We start from the raw sequence: 19,053 nt of genomic DNA, 5'->3' as shown, positions 1-19,053 counted from the left end.
ATAAACTTAACAAAATTTGATTAAATAGGTTAAATTCACGTATTTCAAAAGTTAAAGGAATAAATTGGTTCAAAGTTTTAAAAATTGACTAATTTCAAGATTCACTGAAAGTTAAGGGACTAAAAACACATTTAATCCAACAATAAATCATAAAAGTAAGTGATCGTATATTATAAGTTCTTACATGGATTTAGAGGTCAGATTTTGTTATATGTAACAAGATTTGCCAAATGAATGTTATTGAGATTAAACATGTTGTACTAAGAGAGTTTGATCTATATTATGAATATATGAGTGAATATAAAAAAGTGTGTCATTTCTTTTGTGAATGATACTTATTTATACATTAAAATACTCCGGTCATCGTTTTTGTCGCAAAATCTCAAATTGGTCATCGTATTTTTATTAGTTTCAATTAGGTCCTCACTTTTGTAAATTAGTATCAATTAGGTTATTTCTGTTAGTAGAGAACTAACACCGTTAAGTAAGTGTCACGTGTTAGCTCCTCGTTTTTTTGAATTTTTGATTTTTTTTTGAATTTTAAATTTTTTTAAAAAAAATATTTATGTCATGTGTCACAGTGTAACACGTGTCAATCTAATATGGTGACATGTGTCAAATTATTGTATGAATCTTAATTTGGTCCTCATATTTGTTAATTTGATTTGATTTGAGTCCCAACTTTTTTTAAAAATTTTCAATTTCAAGCACTCCAAATTTAGACCAAATTTTACTTGTATATAATATTATGATTATTTTTATTAAAATTGATATTTTTATTAAATATTTTAATAATATTAATTGTATTTAATATTAAAATTTTAAATATATTTATTTTATTTTCTTATAAAATTATTTTAAAATTTTACATTTGAATTTATAAAATTGTTATTTTTAAGCCAACTCTAAATATTGTTGATATATAATATTATACAAATATTTCGAATATAAAATTATTAATCTATATATTTATAATTTTTAAAAAAATAAAGTTTAATGTAAAATATAAATTTAAATAAATTAAATATTGTTAAAAATATGTAATAGAAATATCACTTCTAATAAAAGTATCATCATTACATTTATAAAAAAGTTAAATTTGTTCTAAATTTGGAGCACATGAAGTTAATTTTTTTTTAAAAAATTTGGAACTGAAATCAAATCAAATTAACAAATATGAGTACCAAATTGAGATTCATACAATAAGTTAATACGTGTAACCATATTAGATTGACACATGACACACTACAAACCTGACACGTGGCATAAATATTTAAAAAAAAAATAAAAATTCAAAAATTCAAAAAGACGAGGAGCTGACACGTGGTACCTACTTAACGGTGTTAGTTCTCTACTAAATGAAAAGACCTAATTGATACTAATTTACAAAAATGAGGACCTAATTAAGACTAATAAAAATACGAAGACCAAATTGAGATTTTGCTACAAAAGCGAGGACCAACGAAATATTTTAACCTTATTTATAAGTTTCTAAACCCTTAGCAAGATAATTATGAAATATATAATATTAATAATTAACAATAATAAAAACCTACCATGTATGTTGTAATTAATATTATATGATAATATAAATCAAACATATCATATATTCTATTGATATATAATATTAAGGGATATATAGAATATAATCGAGATGTGAGATTTGATCATATATTATGTTAATATAATTGTTGCAACAAATATCTATCTAGATATTATTTACCCACTTTAGGTTAATAACGTTGATTGAGCCTTATTGGCCCAAACTCTTTAGTAAATTTGTGTAAATTTGTTGGGCTGGGTATGTATACAAACCCCCAAAACTTAAAAGTTTGTTGTGTTCACGTCTCCGTAACTCGTTTGTGGACTTTATTTGTACTATCGTCTAGGTAACTCAGAGTGTTGCGTTTGAAGACTTGATTACGCTATTATTTAAATAAAATTATTATTATTAGTATGAAATGTGAGTTATTATTTAAAATGAAAAAGTTAAAATTGAAAAAGTTATATTAAATTAAAATGTGGAGGTTTTTGTGAAAAAAACAAAAAGGCATATCAAAAAACAAAAGAGAAGGATACTCTTGTAACTTAAGGTGTACTGACATAACTTTCTCTTCTATTCTCTTCCCTCATGGAAGCGATCCCCTCCAATTTGTCTTCCCAAACCACTTCCAAACAATCTTTGCACCTGTATTTTTTTTCCTCCCTATAGTAAATCACCTCAAAGAAACTCAGCATCACTGAAAATGCAGTGGTTCATTCCGACCTGAGATTTTATTCTTGCTTCATTCATCAGGTAAAGAACAGGCAAGAGTCCTGGATAACCAGAAATCTACGGATTATGTTTCATGTTTGTTATGAAATATTTTATTGCTTATGAATCATATTTTAAAGTTTGTGCTTTCTAATGCTTAAGACTCAAGACTCTGTTAACTAAGAGATGAAATCAGGTGCATTATCTTTCCTGTTCCACCATCACATTTGCTTTCTCAATAAAGCTAATAAACGAGCATGGTTATATTAGCCATTACAGTAACTACTGCATCAAATCTGCATGTCCTTTTAATCCTGCCAATTGTAATGATGATCAACAGAATCACAAGTTTCATTGTTCACATACACTTAAATGTTGTTATTGTCACCTTCTAACAGTATATGTGAATTCACTGGATTGAAGAAGTTTATTATGACATCATAGTAAGAAATAATTTTTGGCTCGAATATGACCTTTCTGGAGGGAATCAACAATAGTGAGGTTGATTGATACAGGAAACAGATAACTTAAAAAAAATTAAACGGAGTTAAACACACTCATAACCAGAACATTCCACTGCTACGTTTCTTTTGTTGGGTGTTGCTGACACAAGAGAATGACTTTCTTTACACTTTGCTCGCCTTGAGATCTTCCTGCTTCCGCTCCTGCACAACCTTGCAGCCACTGACTTAAAGCCACTCCTCATGAAGCTTACTATTGCAGTGAGAATCTCTCTGAAATGTGAAATTGAAATTTCAATTCTAGAAAATAACTTAGATAAAAGGATGCATGTGGCTCAATATGCAACAAATACTAAAAGGGTTAGTCAGATAGGCAGCCAAAAGTAAGAAGGAGAAATTGATGTTTAGCTTAGAAAATCAGCCAATGATCCTTTTGCAATAGCAAGACAGCAGCATTTAATTGTTCCACATTTTATCTCACCTAAAACAACTTAGAACAAAGAAATGAAATACTTTTCACATATCAAGTTCAAACGTGTGTGTGTGTATATAACAACAAAGAATAGGAACACCCTTATTAGTTCAAGAACAACCTTATTTACAAAGGTTCAGAAACTCAGACCGGTTAAGAGTATAACGCAAAATTTTCTACACTAGGTAAAACAAGATTAGTATAAAGCATTGACATGAAAAACCAATCTGAACAAATCAGGGATAAAAAATGAAAGGAATTTTGCACTTACAATGGTGAGCAAGGAGAGCGACCCCCATTTACATAATACAAGAATAAGAACGAATCGTAATGTTGGCCATTGATCAAATAGAACCCCTGCAACCTTCTCACACATTTGAAAGACATTTTCTTGTACAAATTGATTGCAGGGTTATTGTAAGAGATTACATGCAAGTAGACAGCTCGGCAGGTTGGAATACTTGAAGCATATTTTATGACCTCCCGAATCAGAGAAGAAGCTGCATATAGAGCACAAATTAGAGTTCCAATTATATAATAGAGGACTTCACAAAACTTGATTTGCAACACTCTTACCTATTCCAAAACTTCTATATGCTTCCACGACTCCAAGCGTCAGAACATAGACTAAAGTTTGGTCAGATCTAGCTGAGTCATATCCAAGCATGTCCACTATCTACAAGAATGACATTCATGCAATAAAATTCACAAATCTTCAGCAAACAGATTAAGCTTTCAAACATCTACACTTTAAGTAGTAGGGCATACCCTACTACTTGAACAGTTTGGGACAGTTAGAACAGGTTTATTACAAGCAAACTAAGGCTATGTTTGGTTTCAGTTTGGGGTTCCAAACTCAGCTTCGTGACATTTTTTATTACATTCAAAACTTAGTTTGGTAAAAGAAAAAGTTTGGGTTACTTTAGCAAACTCAGTTTGCAAACTTAATTTTAATGAGAACTTCAATTCAATCATACATTAAGCTTTAGTAAGCCATTAATTAAACAATAGCACCAGAAAACTAATAAAATGGTCAAGCCGCAGACTGTGGATATCAAGATGTACATAAAACTACACAAAAATTGTCTCTGTTATCTTCATATCAAAATGTTGATTAAACCAGACTACCAATATTAAGAGATTTGTCTTGTTTTGTGTCCATGGGTTGTACATTTAGACATTTAAACAGGTTTATTGAAAGGTAATTTTCCATTATCTTTGGGCCAAGAAGATTGATTAAACACATTTCAAATAAACTTTCCAACAAGAACTTGCTACTTGACATTCCCCCTTATAGCCAGTAAATAAATCTCAAAACATTAATTAACCACACTTTTGCAGGCGAAAGATGCATTCAGAGTAAACGCAGCACATATTCTCTTTTCAGAACAAATTTCAGGCTTTAGAAATGATGGACAGATAACATTTTCTCAGTATTCTTCAAATAATTAGACAAAAGGCATATAACTGTACATAAATGGGGTCACCTCGCTTTCTTTTGCAAGAACAATCCGTGCTGTTACAAATCCAATGAGTTCATCACTTCGACCATCGGAGCGATTGCTGTCAACAGCTCCCCATGACACAATGTCACGTCCATTTACCACATCATGGAAAAAAGTAGATTCGTACCTGAGAATTGTAGACATGTCTGGGTAAACACAATTTCCAAATCTAAAGTTGAAGTTAACAAAACAACACAGGATCTTACCTGATAGGAAATAATCTGCCATGGATATGCTCTAAAATGTCAAGGTCAGAAGGTCGAATAGGCCTATAGCATATTTTTGGTTGACTAGACACATTCGGGTTTACCATTGAGTCTTTTTCACTTAATCCCCAGCAAATATCTGATATACTTGGAAAAGTCGTGCAATAGCAACTGCTTCCATTTACACAGCAACAGTGAAAAGGGCCATTGAATAGTTGTTATTACTGTAAATTAAACAATAGCGTCAACAAATTTCATATTTATTATAACTACTGAAATGAAGAGTAGAACTGTTTGTTTTATATATGAAAATTCTGGCTCAAATGTTAATGGAGCTTTCCTTTTCTACAAGTGTCCATTTGGCACAATTTGACCTAGGAGTTTTACTTACAACGTTCAGAAAGTCCTTTCAGAATTCGAATCACAATTCAGTTTCAAACTTAATAGAATCATAATACACCTAAAACCAACTATTCCTAATTTATTAGTTCATAACTCAATTCAAAACTTCACGTCCACATTTCACAGCCTCTCTTCTTTATTTTGTTATTCTTATTATCACAGTTGTTGTTATAACTACTCCAAACTTGATTATTCTTGCCACTGATATTGTCATTATTGCTACCAACCACTGCCGCAGGCACTAATGTCTAATGTTAGTTCTTCCATGACTACCCTAACTAGAGGCTTAACATGGTATTGTAATTTGACTTAAAATTATAATTTTATGTTTTGCACAACTCAATTTAGAATAATGATTCTAAACCAGTTTAAGTTTCTTGTGCCAAATGGATGTAAAAAGTTTTTATTTTTTTTGGATAGAAAAAGAAATATCATTAAAGAGAATCCACCTAGGAAACAAGAAAAAATACAATAAGACAATAATAAATGCTGCAAAACAACACTGTCTAAGTCAGACAAGATGAATCCCATAAAGTAACTACTGTCACTACAAAAAGGCCATATACACAATCCTAGCCCAAAATAAGCTGCATGGCCTTAAGAAACTTGAAAATAAGAGTATTTCTCCTAGCTAATATTTTTCAAAAATCTTTAAACCTATCTGGCAGAAATGGCTCCAAAGTAGAATCTCAGACTCAACCTTCAGCACTAACCAAACACTCTAAACAAAATAGTCATAAGAGAGTAATCGCCTTACAATGCAACAGCAAGTGTCCAGTTGTTCATGAATTACAGCAGCAAACAAAACATGCGAAGAAAGATTAACAGTAAAAATACTCAAAGAATCCAAAAGTCCAAACTATCCTACCATAATTAGAGTGAAATCAACCTAATTTGATTCTTCTCACTAAGTTAGAGACTAAGAGCAAAGTGCAACATTGATTATGAGATTCCTATCCACTGATCTTGAAAAGATCCAGTATGTCTTCTCACCATACATCTACACTTCCTAAATAAAAGAAGTTAAAACTAGCGTCTCTATCTTCAGCCATTCTAAACCTGGATTTTGTCCTTCAACTTATTTCAATTCCTCAAACAACTTAATTGGGTTGACCTCCAATTGTTCTCATCCTAAGCAACTTCCTTCAAAAGACAACACTCAATTTAAAGTACAATCTTCCGAAAAACAACTTTTTGGAAGTTTCCCACATATCAAAAAACAGTAATTACACAGTTTCAGACACAAGAATATCCTACTCATGATCTCCCATCACAACTACCTTCCCTAAAGTCAAAAGATTCAAAGATTCAACAGCCAATCAAAGTGCAGTAACTCGCAGCACACACAGCACATAAATTAGAAGAGAAAAACAATCTAAGATTCATAATGTAAAAATTGAATAGTGATCGTAACCACCTTAGCTGAAGAGGAACATGAGATTATAATTGTTTGAGAGAAAAGATAGGGAGGCGGATTGATCGAGGCAACAAAGATGGGATTTTGAATCGGAAAAAGAGAAATTGGGTAGATTTATTCGGCCAAGGTTTGATGGAATATTGGGATTGGCATATACATGTCATCGACACAACACAATCATTGTTTCAGAAGACTATGTTTCCCAATTGAATTGGTTTCACCCCTTAACTCAACAAGGAAATGAATCTATCTAACAACCCATTCTAACCTTCACCCCTTCCTCTCTCTCTCTCTTCAATATATATTTTAATTTTAATTTTATATATATTTTTGTTTTAATTGGTTTTATTTGTAGTTTTTGTTATGAGTATTGATTCATTCTTGTGTCATGATTCTGTTTCAGGATCTTGTGATTCTTCCTCGACGTCTTAATTTGTGCTAAATGGAATAAAATATAGAATAATACAGAATAAGCTTGCATATTTAATATTAATTTATTAGAAGGTTTTTAAAATTATATATATATTATATGTTAATTTCATTCTTAACTATATCTTGGAATTGAAAAAATAAAATAAATTTAAACTATCTAACTACAACACATTAACCGTTGATCTTATTTTTATTGTTAGATTGTTGTCTCTTTATAATTATACAGTAACTGTTACATGACAGAGTTATTACCTTTTAATATAAATAAGTACAATTCATTCACAAGAATATTTTAGGAGACATTTTGATTGTTTAATCAAACACATTATTTATTCTGTTGGAGATTAAGCTTTGGAGATGAAATATACCTTTTAATTTTATATGTTTTGTAAAAAAATAAGAAACTTATAAAAATTATATATTGAATTATTTTTTTTCTTGGACTGGATTTTCATTCAAATATTTCTTAAAGCATTTTTTGGAGAGAATTTATTCTGTGAGTTTAGAATATTGTTTGTAAATTCTATGTTTATATTGTTATATTTAAAAAAAATATAGTTTTTATTTCAATAATAAACTCATTTTAAATTAGAGCTATCAAAACAGATAATTCGGCCTGACCCGGCTCGAGCCATCACGGATTGATGATTTAGTGAGTCAACCCAACCCGGTTCACTTTTTAACGAGCCAAACAAATTTGAATCCGGTTCAACCCACCACGAATTGGCGGATTAAATGAGTTGGCTCACGGGTTCACTTAATTAAAAAAAATATTATTTTTTATTTTTTTCAGTCAAAACTAAATTATAATTATAATTAAAATCTAAATAAACTTTAATACACTCCAAATACAAATCAAAATAAAAAAATAAAAATTATTTATGTGTTGGCTAAAAAAAACAACCTAACACGACCAAAATAAAGTCCAACTTAATAAAAAACACTTGTGTGACCCTTTTATTTGCGGTTTGGTGAGCCAACCCGACTCACACGAGTTCAACCCGGGTGAGCCGGGTTCTAAATGAGTCGGGTCAAAAATTAACCCGTATTGAAATTTGTAAAAAAATTTCAACCCAACCGGAACCAATGGTGAGCCGAGTTAACTTGCGGATTCCAACCCATTTTGACAACTCTATTATAAATAAAAATTTTCTATAGTTGTTTTTTATTAAAAAAAATCCAATGATCTCCAATAACAAATATATAAGTATATGACAAACATCATATTCCATCTCCTCACATAATTTATTTGAGTTTAAGAATTTATTTAATATATTATTTAATCAAAATACATATATAATTTAAATATAAAAAATATATAAGTTTTAAAACTCTTTTTAAGAATATATGAATATAATAATAATATTAATAATAGTAATTTTAATATTTCAATTAATAATACAATATAAATGCATATGATAATATATATATATATATATATATATATATAGTTCTTTTTTTGTACAATGCTGCATATTTCATACAATATAAATTAATTTATTATGATTTAAATCATTGTGATGCCCAAATCAACCCCCAGAGAATGATTAATTGAATCCATATAAAATAAAAGGCTATAAATGATACATTCTAAAGTTATATGATTTCTATACCCTACTTATTTTAATCGCAAGAGATATTGATATTGACTAAATTATATGTTATAATTATTTTATAAATTTTTTCCTGTGATGCTTGCTTGAAGTTCATATTACTTCAATCATGTACTTTTGGTTACTAAAACTTTGTAAGAATTTAATTTAATTTTCAAAGTTTTAAAAATAACATCGCAATCTCTTAAATTAAAAAACAACTTTTTAAACTAAAACACAATAAAATATTTCAATCTTGTTAACATTTTTAGTACATGTATTACTAATTTAACTAATACTAATATTATCTTGCTACTGACCTAAAATGAAATAACTATGTTTGATGTCTTCAAAATTCCATTACAAAACTAAATTGTTAACTAATTTATTGACAGTTTAATTGACATATATTTTGTATTGAGCTGTCAAAACGGGTAATCCGACTCCGATCTAGCTCAACCCACCACAAGTTGATGATTTAGTGAACCAACTCAACCTGACTCACTTTTTAATGAGCCAACAAAATTCGAACCCGACCCGACCCACCACGGGTTAACATGTTAAACGAGTTCACTTACAAGTTCGCTTAATTAAAAAAAAATTATTTTTTTATTTTTTTTCAGTCAAAACTAAATTATAATTCTAATTAAAATCTAAGTAAACTTTAATACAATCCAAATACAAACCAAAATAAACAAAATACAAATTATTTATGTGTTGGCTAAAAAAACCTAACATGATCCAAATGTAAAACCCAACTTAATAAAAAACTCTTCTGTACCCTTTTATCTGCGGGTTGGTGAGCCATTGGCTCATCACGGGTTCAACCCGGATGAGCTGGGTAAAAAATAACCTATATTGAAATTTGTAAAATAATTCCAACCCAACCCGACCCCGAACCCGTGATGAGCAGGGTTGACTCGTGGATTCCAACCCATTTTGACAGTTCTAGTTTTGTGAATATGATTGAAAATGAGAGGATAAAGAAAATGAAAGAATATGAAGAAAAAAAGGTAAAAAAATTAATAGAAAGACTGAAATATATACATTTAAGGTCTATTTATTGACCAATACATTTTAATTAACACTCCTATTCTAAAGAGCATTATTATTTATAGAAACAGAAAACTGATAAACACATATAAGTCATATGTATTCAAAGGACTGCTCCTGTCATAAACCGATGATTCAGAACAGCTTCAGCAGTTGGTCTTTTTCGAAAGTCAGCATTAAGCATTGTCTGAAATTCAAGATAAACAGCATCAACTTCAATTCAAGATGTATTTAAACTAGTTTCTATTTTATTTTTTCCATAAAAAATATTAAGTGAACTTTAAACTTAATTCAACCTCACATTAGATGAGATTTGCACTCACTTATATGAGAAAACATCTTCCTTATCCATACTAACAGACAAAAATACCTGAAGTAACTCCCAACCAGCACCATCTCCAAGATCAAGGAACTCAACAGCATTTACCAATCTTTCATCAGCTAGACAATATCTGCCAAATGAGGAATAAAAAAGTGAGACAGAAGCAATGGCCTAATGAGACACAAATACAAACTTTCAGAACAGTTTACTACAGACTCACAAGTGTTGGTTGTAAAAAAAATCATCTAAAAGTTGGTGTTTTTTTTTCCTTTGCATTCTCCTTTCCTCAAGAAACTACAGTTATGGTAGTGACTGATATTTTAGATGAGCCATAACTGTATGAACTATTTGTTCATCCCATGAACACAATCATAATTAGTTTTGGAATCATGTAGATATGGACTTGTTAGATATGGACTTACACAATTGTCTCCATCATGTAGTACTATCATAAACTAGTTTTCTAAATCTCCAAACACCCACAAAGTCTTTCTATGTCAATATTAAGATTATAAAACAACACTGCACCATATGTCTACTCTAACTATCTGTGCACAGTTAAACCATAAGTTAAACTAGGAAGATAGCATACTCTCGTGTGGCTTCAAGATCAAGTTGGAAGGTGTTCTCCAAAAGCCTCTAAATTTCATGACCAACAAAAACCAGTGAAGATATTAAGAAGACTTTGACAAAAAAGAACTATGAGCTACAAAAGAAAAGTCTTATTATTGCAGCATAGCTTACTTGCAAGGATAGGCTATCCATTACACCAGCCTCACAAAATGGAACAAAAGCCAAGTATGCGAAAAGAAGACCAGCTTCATATCTGCATTGGAACTCATAAAAGAAATAGGTAACCTGAAAAATATGTTGAAACAAAGTTCTGCATTGACCCAAGTTCTGACAGTTACATGTCATCAGCTATTCCAAAAGCTCTTTTCTCCATTTGTGTGAATGCACCAGCACCTGATGCTCGTCTCCAAAGCCCCTCTGAAAGCTGTCCTGAATCATCTAGTTCCTTGTACCTGTAGTGATGTAAGTATATGTAGAATGTTAGCATATAGCAAAAACAGCAACAAATTAAGCAGTAGCCTCGGTGAAACCAAACATCATAGATTGGACTATGAAATTCAGATATACAAAATACACAATAGATGCAACATATCCCAAAAAGAAAGAAAAGTCATACAAATTATACAAATTATTACTAATAAGCAGTGCAACACATTACAGTCACACAAAATCAAAGTTTGCTTGAATGATAGTAGCATTTAAATAACAAAAAAAAAAGGAAGAAAATACAACATTTTTTTCATGACATATCAATGTATTAACAGAAGGTAAATTCAAGACACAAGAACTCGACAAACCATTACCTTACCTGACATTAACAGAAAAGGCTAGATCCCGGAGTCTAGGAATCAAATACGAACCTTCTTTTTCTGAAATTGTGCTGCAAACATGTAAAAAACACTTGAAGTTAGGGTGAAAGGTATAAGCCGAACGAAACATCTTGAACCAAGTAAATGCTTGACAAATTCCTTACTTGAGAACCACAGAAAATGGTCCTAGACTTTGGTGCAATCTATCATGGTCATGCAAGTAAGCTACACCCTTCATGACACCTTGGAGCAGCTTTATAATAAAACTTTGTCTCCTTTTGATTGTTACTCCTTGCTCAAAAGGATTCCAGGATGAAACTTCTCGGCTTTTCGATAACCTCTCGCTTACAATTTTTGCATAGTCTGCCACGCTATATTTCCCATCATCACGAAATGCAAGCCACTGGATCAACATATTACTCTCATCATGGTTAGCAGAATTAGAGCCACTGCATGTGAAGTTAAAAAAATTATGTTAACTTCACAGAACAAACCTGCTCTCCGGTGGTTGTTTCAAACCCACCTACAAGCAGCGCAAGATGCTGAGCAATACCTTTAGAACTGCTCTGCAAGAAAAAGTATAAACCAGGAAGAAGGATTAACAGAAAAGAGAGAAAAGAGCTATGAATTGATATCAAAGATTAAGTTAAGTAGAAACTAATCCACGAATCCAATTCCCTCACCTGAAGAAACAAGTGTGTATTCAACTCATTTGCAGCGAGTGCATCAGCCACAACTCCCCCAGCTCGCCTTCCAGGATAAACCTTCATTGCCATTTGTTAAGAGTTTCTACGACATTAGCACGAACAAGTGAAGAGGTAGACTATGATACTATGATACTACTTACTACCTTAAAAGTAACCGGAGTTCCAGTAAGTGGACCCCGAGAAACTCTCCCTTCATAAAGCCTGCAACACAACCAGAACTGCCATGAGTGTGTATTATCATTATAGTATCCAAACTGGACTCAGTGCAATCCCCTTTTTCACACATCCACACAGTAAAAGCATTTGTAACGATAGGATGAAGATCAACCAGTTGAGTTGAGATCAAGAATGAATCTTTTAACTATGATTTACTCAAATAAACCAGTTGAGTTGAGATCAAGAATGAATCTTTTAACTATGATTTACCCAAATAAAATGAGTGATTCAATTTCATGACACAGTTTCATCTTGTAGAATGTGTGAGTGCAAGGAAAAAGAAAGCCATGGAATCAAGTTGATTTTTGACATTACCTACCTGATTTTGACATCGCCTTCTCCAACATCTTGAGTTTTCAATCCTCCCAAGTCCTTGAGTGAATAGTCAGTGCCAGGCCCAGAGGGAAAGGCAGAGTAGCTGGGTAAAAACGTTACTTTTGAATAAGCTTGTAAATATTAGGCTGTGCATAATTAAAAATGTTAACTTTATGGAAAAAAAAAAAAAACTGATTGCATCTTTTGTTTTCATTGGAATGGTTGTGAAGAAGTAGGTACCTGGTGATGTTGATGAAGCCATAGGTGCCAATGGGTCGACCCACTTGGAAGGAGTCGGAGTTGGTGAAAAAAGGCAACTTTGCTTGAATTATGGGATAATGGAAGTGGAGAGTGGAGGTGGTGGCGGTGGAGGTGGTGGATCTGGAAGAAAGGGACAACTGGGTCGTGTGATTGCGAAGACAATGATGGAAAGAGAAGCAATCAAGAGGAACCACCACAACCATGTCTCCCTTTCTTTTCTGTGTGCTTGTGAATGTGAATGAAGAGGAAGAAGAAGAAGAATGTAGCGCCAAATGGATAAGAGAGAGTTCAGTTTGCCGTCAATAAACTCAAACGGTGAGATTGTGAAAGTATCCAAAATAATTACAATAATATATATATATGTATAAATTTTTGTCTCTTTTAAACATGTATTTAATTTAGGTTGTTTGGGTTTCTTTTAAACATGCATTTTAGTTTGGGTTGGAGTACGTATGTATAAGGTATGTATTTTATACATTATAACAATGATATTGTTATGTTGTGTTATGATATATTCGTGATATTATATTAAAAGTTTAGTCATTTACAATTGTATTGTCCATTCATCTATATAAGAATTTAATTGTTTTATATGTTAAAAGTTAATTGTATTAATAATTTAGTAATTATTGATATATTTAATGCTGTACTACAAATTAATTATAGAGTTATTAAGAAATAGAATTCCAACATGCTTCTATATATATATATATATATAATTTGATTCCACATAACCTTTTTAAGCAAAATTGCATATGAACTTTAACCACAAAATAAATATAAAATGTATGCTGAACTAAAAAAATTAACGTTAAACTGACAAAAATAACCCACGTACTCGTATATTAATAAATTTATAATTAAAAAATAAATAAATATTTATTTTGAAGACTTATAAAAAACTACTTTGTTCCATGACCGAAACTTTTATTAGTAATTGAAATTTTAACTAAATTTAAAAAAAAATGAATGATAATAATTTTTTATTTAGGAAGTAAAATTTAAATTAAAAACATAAAACATTTATTTTTCTTTGTTTTGAAAACTAAGAGAAAAGTATTATGAAAATAAGTAAAAAAATCAATTAAAAAACTCTAATTTTATCCTAACACGTTTTCTTTATTTTTAAATAAGAAAAAAAAAACTCACAATCTCCTCCACCGATATTCTTAAACAACAATTATTTATTATTTTGAAAATAACCCATTCTCACAAGAATTTCATCCTTTTCCCCTTCACTGTACAAAATTAATACAGTGAAAGCCATAAATGTAAATGATAATATTTCTTGTATTTAAAAAAGTCAGGAGTAAAATGAAAAAAAGGTAAGAAAATAAGAAAAAGAAAAAAATAAAAAATAAAAATAACAACTTAATCAAATAAATATATGCACAAGAAGAGAGACATTGAAGTGAAAGGAGTGAGAGTTGTTTCGAGTGCCTGATACCTTCCGTTTATCTTCTTCCTCTTCTTGCTGTGTGTGCAATAAAAGCAAAACCTAAAATTTGGTTTAGCCAGGAATCAGTGTTGATCTGGTATGGAGGGAGCATCGTGGAACAGCAGTGTTTGTGTGGCACCGTTTCTGAGCAAAACCTACGACATGGTCGACGACCCCACCACCGATTCCGTCGTGTCGTGGGGCGAAAACAACAACACCTTTGTTGTCTGGAACGTTCCCCAGTTCGCCACAGACATCTTGCCCAAACATTTTAAGCATAACAACTTCTCCAGCTTCGTCAGGCAGTTGAATACTTATGTGGGCATCGCATCACTTTTTCTCCGATTATTCTTTTACTATTGTTCTTAGTTTTATTGCTAATTTGATCTTTTATTTTGTTTTTCTGTTCGGGGTCAGAGGGATCGTGGTTTCTTGTTGTTGTGGGCTCGATGGATGTGAAGGGTTTTGTTGTTTTCTGTTGGGTTTTATATTTGTGCTTTATGGGAAACCCTATCTTGCTGTTTTATTTCATTTGATGTAGCACGTTCTATCTTTCAATACTGTGGCGTCTCATTGATTGCTATGAATCTCGAATTTGCAGGTCAGTATTACACCTTCATTGGGTATGCTCGACTTTAGTAAATTTGGCTTAGCTTGGCAAAATTTTGGTTAGATCTGGGTTTGCATAGTAAGTTAGCAAAGTGAACTCAATTTTTCTTTTACTTTTTTTTTGTGTGTCTTGTTATAGGTTAACATATGCCAATTTGTGTATGAGGAAACCGAGTTTGATGACCCTTGATTAAAGATGCAGTCAGTTCGTTTTCCTTGCTTTCTTTCTTTCTTCCCCCCTGTTTCTGAATTAGGTTTTCGTCGTCTAGAAGTTAAATCCTGTAAATCATGAGAAAACTGCAAGTGTAAATTGCGATTAAATACAATTTTCCCTTGATTGAAGATATTGCACGAATAATTTTGGCTTGTTGTACCATGATTGAAATTGCCCCTGCTTGGTGTTTGGTTGTAAGACTGGCTGCTTAAGTTGAAAATCTTATGATACTTGGTTATACTAGGAACAATTATGTAATTAATAGTTATAGGCCTTCCTGTTTTGCTGCGCAATTTATGAGAGTGCATATCATCTTAAGATTTGTTATTAATACACTTGAACAATGACATGGTCCGATTCAAAGATTGGAAAAAAGATGCGTACATTAGCTGGTGCTACCAGTGTACAAAAAATATAATTGTGACTGAGGTAGCTTTAGAGTAGGTTGATTAAAAAGGGATTACAGAACATAATTTAGAAACTTGTGATTAAAGACAACCTTTGGTTATGTGCTGTAGAAATATATTGCAATGATGTAATAAAGACATAGTTTATGTCAAATATAGGTTCTTGGTTTTGCACACTCCAACGAATTTAATTAATTATCACAATTTATTCTACCGTTATCTAAGAAAATTTACTTGTATCTCACACACTCATCGAGAATATTGTTTCACATGCCATCTCCCCTTCACAAGTTATTATTAGTATTACGTGTAATTTTAATTAAGCTGGATTACTTGTACAGTTTACCCATATTTTCTTCTCCTAGTCTAAATTATTCAATGATTTCATTTTTATTGACAAACAGGGTTTTAGGAAGGTTGATCCAGATCAATGGGAATTTGCAAATGAAGGGTTTCTAAGAGGGGAAAAACAACTTCTAAAAAGTATCAGTAGGCGTAAATCTGCCCATGTAAATGGTAGTCAACAACAACCATCTCAAGTGCAAAAATCAGCTGTTAGAGCATGTGTCGAGGTGGGGAAATTTGGGCTTGAGGAAGAGGTGGAAATACTGAAAAGGGATAAGAATGTTCTTATGCAGGAACTAGTTAGGTTGAGACAGAAACAGCAAGTGACTGATAACCAAATGCAAAATGTTGGGCAACGCGTGCAGTCAATGGAGCAGCGGCAGCAGCAAATGATGTCATTCCTAGCAAAGGCCATGCACAGCCCTGGCTTCTTAGCTCAATTTGTACAGCAGCAGAATGAAAGTAACAAACATATCACTGGGGCTAATAAAAAGAGGAGGCTCCACAGTCAGGAAAAGGATAATTTAGCCACCAATAGTCTCCATAGTGGTCTTGATGGACACATAGTCAAGTACCAGAGTTCCATAAACAATGCTGCAAAATCATTATTTCGCCAGATACTGCAGATAAACAATTCTACAACAACACAATCGTCAATTAAGAACCCTGATGTTTTTCTCATTGACGATATTCCTTCTGCCATTGCATCAGATAGCAGCAGTTCATCCACTCAGGTTTCTAATGTGACCCTTTCTACCGTTCCTCCTGTTTCTGAACTAACAAGTATGGAAGTAGACTCCCAGTTTCCTGTCAATTGTATGCCCAGTATATCCGAGGTGCAATCTTCACCTGCTGTGTTGGGCTTTTGTCAGAGTCAAGGGGTGGAAACTGAAAGCAGTTTAGTGAATCATAATCTGAATGGTGTGGAGGCTGGTAGTAGGAGCATGGCGGAGATAGACGTGTCATCTGTTTTGGATGGAGCGCACACTGTAGAAGCTGGTTATTCTTCAGCCGATGCAGATGGAATTTCTCAACTCCCTGATATCGATGATGAGTTCTGGGAGTTGTTTTTCAGGCCAAGCCCACTTACAGGAGACGCAGAGGAAATTAAATTTAGCTCTCTAGGATGTGGTCTGACTGAAGAACAGGGTTTGCCTTTGGAAAGGGAAAATGAGAAGAAAAATGTTGATAAGATGCAGCATGTTGACAATCTTACTAAACAGATGGGACTTCTTGCATCAAAGTCCTAATTGTGTAGATATGTTTCTTGCAACTGAAGGTAAAATTTTTAGACTGGAGCATCTCACTTATATACATCATTATAAGCATACTGGTTCTTGTAGTTCCCCCAACTAAAACAAGTGTAATTGCTGTGTAACCAAAGAGAGAAAATTACTTCACATGTACTTCCATATCCATATTTTGGTACAACTTACAACAAAGTTGGAGCGGGAATTACTTTCATTTCTCCCTTGATACATATATATAACCTAATTGTATCGACATGGCAATTATATGCGATCTTTCTTTGTTCTTAACATATGCATGCATTTGTATGTCTGAGTTAAAATGGTTGGTTTGGGGAAAATGAGATGAAAATGTTTTAGTTTCCAACGGTTTTCTGTTCATGATTCCTACACAGGTTTAGGTCCTTTGCTGCTGAGCAGACAAAGTCATCTTACATATATACATAAAGAAAGCTGACAGATATCATCCAACAACTTGATCAGTGCTTTTTCTTTTATCTGCCTGAAATGTCGTGTGCTTTGATTGTGATTAGGGGCTTAAAAACACGAAGTTACGAAACTTCATATTTATCTATCTATATATATACCATGTATTTTGAATTTTGGCAATTGTGCCACTAGTTTCCAATACTAGCTTGCTGCTGCTTTCCAATACCCTTCGGAACAGTCCAATACTTTTATTAACTCTTGCTATAATAACTAATTTTATGCTTTATTATCATAAGAAAAAAATTAGACACATGTACTTCTACCGGTAATAGAGCAAAAATATTTATCGGTAGATGTGTATTCATTAGTATTAATAATTGTAAGGAGAACAAAACAAATATTTGTCTCTCTGAAAAATAAAATTTTCAATCATTATGTTAATATTTATAATAAATTGGTTTAATTTTTTGAAAAATTGTAATTTGATTTTTTTTTTGTTAAATTTTTAGAAAGAGATCAAGGATATTTTTATTAAAATTGAATTTGTTAATAGGAATGATTTGTTTTGTTAATGTAATTAATATACGTAATTAAATTTTCAAAAATCAGTTCTAGATTGTCTAAATAAAATTAGAGAACCAAACTTGCATTGTGTGGGATTTCTGGACTAAAAAAGAAACAAAAAAGAAAAGAGTAATTAAATTTAATAAATTTGTTATTTTAACAAAGTAACAAAATGAAGGGACATAATTTTGTTTAAAAATAAAATAAACTCAAATATCATTATCTTTAAAATGATGTTCTATTAAATATATTTTTAAATATTTATATATTAAAAATTATTACAAAAATTAGACGATAACCTTAACCTACATTTAAATGTAATAATTTTTCCACAGCTGAAAGATAGAATATTTATACATTAAAAACAAGGAAACTATTTATATTCACCGAATAAAAATATCTCATTATGAACATATATTATAATATATATATATATATATATATATATTATCACTATATAAAAGTTATCATTGAGTTCAAAATAAATTAATATTTTTAATCTATACTTTTTATTTTAACTATTGTATCTTTTAAAAACAGTAATATTTATTCTAGTACGAGTTTATAATTTCAAGTGAAATTTTAGACAATCTAATTAAAACATTAATATTAATATGGTTAAGTTTTAACTATTGATATTTTTTTTTCCAAGGAATCAAATATTATTTCTGTTATTATTACAATGCAGAAAATGTAATCAGAAATTAGTTTTGATCATATGATGTAACATATGATATTTCTCCGTATTGATTAAAAAACCTCTCCGAGATAAAAGGGGAAGATTTAGGTGAATAATTTTTTTT

The 19,053-nt window shown here is 31.4% G+C and overlaps 3 protein-coding genes across 3 annotated transcripts; 1 reads left to right on the top strand and 2 right to left on the bottom strand.

The window, feature by feature from the left end:
- Nucleotides 1-2,557: 2,557 nt before the first annotated feature.
- LOC114173497 (Acyl-CoA N-acyltransferases (NAT) superfamily protein) lies at nucleotides 2,558-7,005 on the bottom strand. Its single transcript, XM_028057947.2, has 6 exons — nucleotides 6,718-7,005; nucleotides 4,899-5,122; nucleotides 4,675-4,819; nucleotides 3,764-3,863; nucleotides 3,459-3,687; nucleotides 2,558-2,988 (listed from the first exon to the last, which is right to left on the bottom strand). The coding sequence occupies exons 2-6, from the start codon at nucleotides 5,003-5,005 to the stop codon at nucleotides 2,802-2,804; spliced, it is 768 nt and encodes a 255-aa protein (XP_027913748.1). The 5' UTR covers nucleotides 5,006-5,122; nucleotides 6,718-7,005; the 3' UTR covers nucleotides 2,558-2,801.
- A 2,736-nt stretch (nucleotides 7,006-9,741) lies between these two features.
- Nucleotides 9,742-13,330, bottom strand: LOC114173496 (Protein kinase superfamily protein). Its single transcript, XM_028057945.2, has 12 exons — nucleotides 12,977-13,330; nucleotides 12,741-12,839; nucleotides 12,349-12,406; nucleotides 12,182-12,262; nucleotides 11,993-12,064; nucleotides 11,663-11,901; nucleotides 11,498-11,569; nucleotides 11,028-11,141; nucleotides 10,861-10,942; nucleotides 10,709-10,755; nucleotides 10,165-10,246; nucleotides 9,742-9,981 (listed from the first exon to the last, which is right to left on the bottom strand). Exons 1-12 carry the CDS (start codon nucleotides 13,198-13,200, stop codon nucleotides 9,898-9,900), a joined length of 1,254 nt encoding a protein of 417 aa, XP_027913746.2. The 5' UTR covers nucleotides 13,201-13,330; the 3' UTR covers nucleotides 9,742-9,897.
- Nucleotides 13,331-14,396: 1,066 nt separating this feature from the next.
- On the top strand, nucleotides 14,397-17,911 carry LOC114173610 (heat stress transcription factor A-1b-like). Its single transcript, XM_028058098.2, has 3 exons — nucleotides 14,397-14,753; nucleotides 16,070-17,289; nucleotides 17,653-17,911. Exons 1-2 carry the CDS (start codon nucleotides 14,535-14,537, stop codon nucleotides 17,258-17,260), a joined length of 1,410 nt encoding a protein of 469 aa, XP_027913899.2. The 5' UTR covers nucleotides 14,397-14,534; the 3' UTR covers nucleotides 17,261-17,289; nucleotides 17,653-17,911.
- Nucleotides 17,912-19,053: the final 1,142 nt, after the last annotated feature.

This window comes from Vigna unguiculata, chromosome 2 (genome assembly GCF_037176805.1).
Source record: "Vigna unguiculata cultivar grain cowpea cultivar isolate G323 ecotype 2 chromosome 2, ASM3717680v1, whole genome shotgun sequence".
Classification (NCBI taxonomy): domain Eukaryota; kingdom Viridiplantae; phylum Streptophyta; class Magnoliopsida; order Fabales; family Fabaceae; genus Vigna; species Vigna unguiculata.
This window is presented reverse-complemented; position numbering and strand designations above follow the sequence as displayed.